This window comes from Neoarius graeffei, chromosome 16 (genome assembly GCF_027579695.1).
Source record: "Neoarius graeffei isolate fNeoGra1 chromosome 16, fNeoGra1.pri, whole genome shotgun sequence".
In the NCBI taxonomy this organism is placed as follows: domain Eukaryota; kingdom Metazoa; phylum Chordata; class Actinopteri; order Siluriformes; family Ariidae; genus Neoarius; species Neoarius graeffei.
Window position 1 is genome coordinate 26,695,198 of NC_083584.1, and position 8,111 is coordinate 26,703,308.

At 42.6% G+C, this 8,111-nt stretch overlaps 1 protein-coding gene across 1 annotated transcript; it reads right to left on the reverse strand.

Annotated features, from left to right (window-relative positions):
- Positions 1 to 4,050: 4,050 nt before the first annotated feature.
- Positions 4,051 to 5,441, reverse strand: LOC132899996 (gap junction beta-4 protein-like). Its single transcript, XM_060942034.1, has one exon. It carries the CDS (start codon positions 5,399 to 5,401, stop codon positions 4,583 to 4,585), a length of 819 nt encoding a protein of 272 aa, XP_060798017.1. The 5' UTR covers positions 5,402 to 5,441; the 3' UTR covers positions 4,051 to 4,582.
- Between the last annotated feature and the right edge of the window lie 2,670 nt (positions 5,442 to 8,111).

Consider the following 8,111-nt stretch of genomic DNA (forward strand, 5'->3'; position numbering starts at 1 on the left):
GCGAGGGCCTTTCTGTGCGGAGTTTGCATGTTCTCCCCGTGTCCGTGTGGGTTTCCTCCGGGTGCTCCGGTTTCCCCCACAGTCCAAAGACATGCAGGTTAGGTTAACTGGTGACTCTAAATTGACCGTAGGTGTGAATGTGAGTGTGAATGGTTGTCTGTGTCTATGTGTCAGCTCTGTGATGACCTGGCGACTTGTCCAGGGTGTACCCCGCCTTTCGCCCGTAGTCAGCTGGGATAGGCTCCAGCTTGCCTGCGACCCTGTAGAAGGATAAAGCGGCTAGAGATAATGAGATGAGATGAGACATTCACCCCAAAACACAATAAAGACATCACAATATTGTCTTTCTACTCCACATATCGACCGGGCGGCACGGTGGTGTAGTGGTTAGCGCTGTCGCCTCACAGCAAGAAGGTCCTGGGTTCGAGCCCCGGGGCCGGCGAGGGCCTTTCTGTGCGGAGTTTGCATGTTCTCCCCGTGTCCGCGTGGGTTTCCTCCGGGTGCTCCGGTTTCCCCCACAGTCCAAAGACATGCAGGTTAGGTTAACTGGTGACTCTAAATTGACCGTAGGTGTGAATGTGAGTGTGAATGGTTGTCTGTGTCTATGTGTCAGCCCTGTGATGACCTGGCGACTTGTCCAGGGTGTACCCCGCCTTTCGCCCGTAGTCAGCTGGGATAGGCTCCAGCTTGCCTGCGACCCTGTAGAAGGATAAAGCGGCTAGAGATAATGTGATGTGATGTGTGTGAACTTGTGCTATGAATGTGTGCAGTATATTTGCATGGGGATTGTTTATATATTTCAGACATTTTTGTAACAAGGACAGTTCATTCTTAAGAGCAGGCCATGAAGGGGGGGATTTGGCATATCGACACTTGTGTATGTAATATTTTGTAAAAAAAAAAAAAAAGAGATTATTCACCAAAAAGTAGGAATCGGATCTACAGATCGGCTCGGGCTCCGGCGCCTGCTGGTGACGTCACACTATGTGATTGGCTGGACCGTTTGAAGGATGATGTTTTTTTTTTTTATTGGAAGTTTCAAAGGTTTACAGAGCATTAAGGCAAATGTATGTCTTTTTTACAGAACCTTGTAGGAACATAGCACACATAGTACACATATCAAGAAATTATAAAACATAAGAGGAAAAAAATAAATAAAATGATAAAAAGAAAGAAAGAAAGGAAAAAAAGACACTCGAAAGAAAGTAATGGAGGGGGGGTACATTATAACAAAATGAAGCTGTCTATTATTGATATAAGTTCGTTACTCCTCTTAGTTTTTAAATATCTGACGGATTTACTGTACAAACATAACTCGTTTTTAAAGGAAGGGAAAATGGGGATTGTCTTTATGCATTTGCATTTGTGAATATAATATTTTCCTAAACACGTCACCACATTTATTAAAAGCTCTATGTTTTTGTCTTCGTGTATACACCCATATTTGAGTAGATTCAAGTTTAAAAAAGGAACGGTAGGAATGTTTTCACAGAGCCAGTCACATACATCGTCCCAAAAGGCGTTACTGTATAAACATAAGAAAAATAAATGATCTGTAGTTTCAACATTTTCACAACAAAATATGCAATTCTTCAGCTCTATGTTAAATCTGTAGTTAATAAGCTCCCCTGAGGGATATATGTCATTAAATATTTTAAAGTGGAGTTCCTTTGTCTTGGGAGGGATAGGTAGGTTTAAAGTGAGAGTACGTAGTTTTTTGATAGTGTGTGAATCAATATTTTTAGGATTAAAGTTTTTATATTGGTGATAAGGAAAGAGATAAGAAGTGAACAATCCTCGGATTACTTGGTTAGGTATATCTTTCTTTATGAAGTCGTCCTCACCTACTCTTAAGGCACTAGGAAGGCTAGGGGCAGAAGTGAATTGTTTTGAGTTTTTGGCCATTAATAAAAAGGCAGGAGGGATACATTTCATGAGCCTGTTGTATTGTTGTCGATCACATTGAAAGCCGTGTTTTAAACAGAAGTTATCAAATGATAAGACACTGCCATCCTCATCTAGCAGGTGCATTATCGACCACACGTCCCTCTCCATCCATTCGCTAAAATATATTGATTTGTTTTTGTGAAGAATATATCTGCAGTTCCAGATAGGTGTGTTGTGTGGAGTGAAGTTGTGTTTGTACAGAAGGTTCCAGTAGAGGAGGACTTGAGAATGGAAAGAGGATAGTTTTAAGGGCAACTTCTTTGGGATGAAATTTGAAGGATGATGTACAAGTTTGTGGTTGGTCTGGACAAATTACGGGAGTAGTTATCGCGGAATTAGGTTTCGTGGGATTTCATGTCATGTTCATGTCGCGCGCATTGCGTTTTTGTTGAACACAACTTCAAAATAAAAGCAATGCACATTCAGTCCATGTATGAGGTAAAATTAGAAAATACGTTTATTTTGTAATTTCTAATTAACCTTACGCGGGCCGGTCAGAATGAACCAAAGGGCCGGATGCGGCCCACGGGCCGTAAAATGCCCAGGTCTGGTGTAGCATATAAATGCCACAGTGATGCTAAAAAGAAGCACAAGCTGAAACTAGACTGCATTTCCACAGAGAAAATACAAAGTGTGTTTGCTCAGCTGTAGCAGAGTGTATAGTGTAGTATGTGTAGTGTGTGTGGCTGCACACTCTAAAATCTCGGTTTTAAGTGGCTCAGTGCGCAGCTGAGCTCTAAAATCTCTGTTTTGAACTATGCTACACACTGCCTTTGTTAATTTACCCAGCACCAGCTGTAAGTCATGTAAAAAAAAAAGATTTTTGACTGCGAAGTATCATGATGTGCTGCGAGTTGAGCCATTTTAAACCAAGATTTTAGCGCGCACAGCAACACACACACACACACTTTGCCACACACACTTTCTGTAGATCATGTGAAAAAGATTTTGCAGCGCAAGATCTCATGGCTGATCTAGTTTCTGTCGGTGACACTTTGCCACAACTGAGTAAGCACACTCTCTGTGGAAATACAGTCTAGTTCCAGCTTGTGCTTTCTTTTTAGTATCACTGTGGCATTTATATGCTACACAATGAGGCATCTCATCTCATTATCTCTAGCCGCTTTATCCTGTTCTACAGGGTCGCAGGCAAGCTGGAGCCTATCCCAGCTGACTACGGGCGAAAGGCGGGGTACACCCTGGACAAGTCACCAGGTCATCACAGGGCTGACACATAGACACAGACAACCATTCACACTCACATTCACACCTACGGTCAATTTAGAGTCACCAGTTAACCTAACCTGCATGTCTTTGGACTGTGGGAGAAACCGGAGCACCCGGAGGAAACCCACGCGGACACGGGGAGAACATGCAAACTCCGCACAGAAAGGCCCTCACCGGCCACGGGGCTCGAACCTGGACCTTCTTACTGTGAGGCAACAGCGCTAACCACTACACCACCGTGCCACCACAATGAGGCATGCTTATTTAAAAACTGATAAATTCAGTAAAATACTTGTAAAACTAGCAAAACTATGATGTCGTTTTCTAAACAGCTGAGTTGCTCCAAGTGACCACAACATGATATCATTGCATACATCACCACTGCAGGAAGCCCATCTGGTATTTGAAAGAAAATTCATTTTTCTTGAACGCTATTTGATCTCCAAAAATGAAAGTTTGATTTTTTAAATTTGCGACTACTTTTACTAAAAATAAGTTTGAGAATAAATCCGCTGGAGGATCCCTTTAATTAAAAACAAAACAAAAAAACAACACACACACACACACACACACACACACACACACACACACACACACACACACACACACACACACACACAGAGTTATTCTTATTTAGTTTGTGTTAAATTAATTCAGAGGTCATGTAGTATAGGATTAATACTTTAAGAGATTTTAACTAATGAGTTATGATGGTCTAATCTGCAACAAAAGTAGCCTATTGGCACTGGTCCTTTTGGATGTTTATTCGAAGTGGATACCAGAAACTTTGTTTAATATATTTTATTTCCTTGGTTTTTGCCAAACAACACAAGAAATATGTCAATCTGCACATCATACTTTCATATTTATAGTCTAGTTTTATTGAATTCATTCATTCATTCATTCATTCATATATCTTCAGTAACTACTTTATCCTAGTCAGGGATACACCCAGGAAGCAGGAAACTGCACCCCGGATGAGACACCAGTCCATTACAGGTCATCATGTACACTAGGAGTGATCTTATCAAAGTCAATTCATCTACTGGCATGTTTTTGCACAGTGGGAGAAAACTGGAGAACCCAGAGGACACAATAAGAACATGTGGAACTTCACACGAACAGTACCTTGAGCTCAGTTGTATTACAGTGGTTCCATAAATAGCATAATAAAAGACATCAGGTGCAAATTCAGCACCAAGTCATTGAATCATATTTTTTTATAAAACAACTTAACAACAAGAACCTAAAAAAAGTAAAGCAATCTTAAGAAACGGGAAAGAAATACACACTCATACTCGTCCTCTATGACAAATCACTTTATATAAATTGCAATTGATTACATTGATGAATATATTATGAATATAATATTCAATAAACCACATTTTTGCTCATCTCTGTTGATCGTTCATGAGATGGCTAAGCTGTACGGAGGAGCACTAATGTCCTTGTTTGGAGGATGACTGTTAGCTTCGTCAAACAGTTTTGTCTCCGCCATTTTGCCCTGGTCGTCTTTGCTAGGCTGAGAAGAGATTGTTGCAATACGTCTCTCATGTTTGTTGAGTTTGTGTGAGACGGCACATTCACGGCAGCGCTTACAAATGAGGTACAGTATCTCACAAAAGGTCAGCAGGATACCGAACAAGCTGACCACCACTAGGAAGATGGTGAATATGCGCTTCTCTGTAGAACGACTGATGAAGCAGTCAGTCACTTGAGGACAGGGAGCCTCTTTACATCTCACCAGCATAGGAAAGAAGGTGGCCTCGTAGATGTAGAACACAAGAAAGATGAACATGGCGTCCACTGCAAGCTTGAACATGAGGCTTAAGAGATATGTCCACCACAGCCCCCCTTGCTTCTTCCTGGTGTCTTTGTAGAGATGAGCACAACCCTCACCATACTTCAGCTGGTGCTTACGCTCACGGTCGTCCCTGTATGCCACATGCAGGACCACCAGGAGAGAAGGGCATGTGACAAAGATGAGCTGGAGTGCCCACAGACGAGACGGAGATATGGGAAAGAAATGGTCATAACAGACATTGTGGCAGCCTGGCTCTCTGGTGTTGCAGTCGAACTCCCTTTGCTCGTCACCCCACACCTTCTCAGCAGCCACCAGCAGCACCAGCAGACGGAAGATGAACACCACAGACAGCCATATGCGACCAAAAGCCGTCGAGTACTTATTGACGCCACTCACGAGCCCCTGAAGAAAAGCCCAGTTCATTTTCACGCCAGAGGACACGAGCTGATTATGTGGTTGGCTCCTGACACTTGTTCCGAATGCCTGAGGTGTGTCACTCACTTCAGCTATTATGTGAACAGAGTGTGACCAACCCAGTAAAGTAAGTAAATACATCAGTGTGAGCGTGAGAAAGAGACCGAGAAAGACTGCCTAGATAACAAGTAAACACTGCCTTCCTAATTTGTGTCAAGAGTCAAAACGTGGACCTTTCTTTGGGGCAAAAGGTTTCTGGTTTCAGATTAAACAAAACCATCTTTGAAGATTGTGGTACTAGGCAGGGTGAGGCTGACTTCACTTACCTTTTAGCACGTTACAGAAAACATCTCATCTCATTATCTCTAGCCGCTTTATCCTGTTCTACAGGGTCGCAGGCAAGCTGGAGCCTATCCCAGCTGACTACGGGCGAAAGGCGGGGTACACCCTGGACAAGTCGCCAGGTCATCACAGGGCTGACACATAGACACAGACAACCATTCACACTCACATTCACACCTACGGTCAATTTAGAGTCACCAGTTAACCTAACCTGCATGTCTTTGGACTGTGGGGGAAACCGGAGCACCCGGAGGAAACCCACGCGGACACGGGGAGAACATGCAAACTCCGCACGGAAAGGCCCTCGTCGGCCACGGGGCTCGAACCCAGACCTTCTTGCTGTGAGGCGACAGCGCTAACCACTACACCACCGTGCCGCCCAGAAAATATCTCATCTCATCTCATTATCTCTAGCTGCTTTATCCTGTTCTACAGGGTCGCAGGCAAGCTGGAGCCTATCCCAGCTGACTACGGGCGAAAGGCGGGGTACACCCTGGACAAGTCGCCAGGTCATCACAGGGCTGACACATAGACACAGACAACCATTCACACTCACATTCACACCTACGGTCAATTTAGAGTCACCAGTTAACCTAACCTGCATGTCTTTGGACTGTGGGGGAAACCGGAGCACCCGGAGGAAACCCAAGCGGACACGGGGAGAACATGCAAACTCCGCACAGAAAGGCCCTCGTCGGCCACGGGGCTCGAACCCGGACCTTCTTGCTGTGAGGCGACAGCGCTAACCACTACACCACCGTGCTGCCCAGAAAATATCTGTAAAACATTTTAATCTTGCCTAGGCTATCTTCCTGCAAAGATCATGCTGGGTAATCAGTCAGGATAACAACAACTGAGGAAGCCATGGCCTAATGGTTAAAGAAGCAACTTTGGGACCAAAAGGTCACCGGTTTGATTCCCTGGACCAGCAGGAATGGCTGAAGTGCCCTTGAGCAAGGCATCTAACCCCCAACTGCTCCCCAGGCTGCTCTGGGTATGTTGCACGTCGCTCTGGATAAAAGCATCTGCTAAATGGCATTAATGTAATGTAACTGTGCTGACCTTGTCTGAAACCTTTCTCCAGACAGAGAATATCATGCTTCTGTACAGCAGCTATTTCCTGTCCCACTAATTTATTTGGACAAGCAGTATTTCAAGAGTGCTGATATTTAGTACAAATATGTGTAGTAGTACATTAGCAGCAGATTAGAACAGTTCACTCTTTGTATCACTCTACTTTTCTCACTTATCTTTGCTACATAAAACTCAGTCAACATTGCTCTTCAGTACAACAGCACTCTTGCTCATGTGATATTGCTTAAATAAATAAATAATGTCAACTGGAATCTAATGACAATTTGAATAAAAATGGCTGCTTTGCCGCGTAGAATGGTGGTATTGTTGTGGTAACAGTGTTACTTCACAGCTCCATGATCCCCAGTTCAAGCCAGAGATTGGGTTCTGTCTGTTTGCAGGTTTGCATGTCTCCCTATGTCCTCTAGGGTTTCCTCTGGGTTCTCTGGTTTTCTCCCAGCTCCTACGTAAAAACATGCCAGAAGATCAATTATGCCTAGGTGTGAATAAATATATGCTTGCATGGTGCCTTGTACCCCAAACTTTTGCTTGTCACTGGCATGGTACCATCTTTTGTACCTTTCATAAGTATCTTTCACTGAAAATATGAATATAGATAGAAGATATTACACAGTGGCATGAAGATATGAAGTTTACCTTCAAGTGGTGAACATATTTCACGAGTGAGTTCACCAATTGAAGATAAATGTCATATCTTTGTGCCACCATGTAATATTCTTTTATTATATAGACACAGCCACACACAAAAATACGCTTATACATATAAAATAAAGGAGCCAAACTGTAACTTTCTTTCACATTAGAGTGATACCACTAAGGGTGAATATTTTCTATCTTTGCATGTTGTGTATCTTTAATTACCTTTTAATAACTTTCGAGGTACATCAGTGGTACAGTTATGTGCTGTACATCAAATTATTTTATTATTGTGAAGATCTAACTTCCATCTCTCTCTCTCTCTTCATTTCTTTATTTCTTTGTCTTCATATCTAACTTCTGCATCTCTTTAATTTCTTTGTCTTTCTTTCTTTCATGCTCTTTCACTCTATCTCTATTTCTTTCTCTGTTTTCATATTGAACTTCTCTCTCTCTATTTATTTATTTCTCTCTGTCTTCATATCTAACTTCTCTATCTCTTTAATTTCTGTCTTTCTCTCTTTCACGCTCTCTTTCACTCTCTATCTCTTTATTTCTTTCTGTTTTCATATTGAACTTCTCTCTCTCTCTACCCATCTATTTATTTCTGTCTTCATATCTAACTTCTCCATCTCTTTAATTTCTT

What these genes read in the sequence shown, in the direction of transcription:
- LOC132899996 (XM_060942034.1), bottom strand. Translation starts at nt 5,401, where the DNA reads ATGAACTGGGCTTTTCTTCAGGGGCTCGTGAGTGGCGTCAATAAGTAC.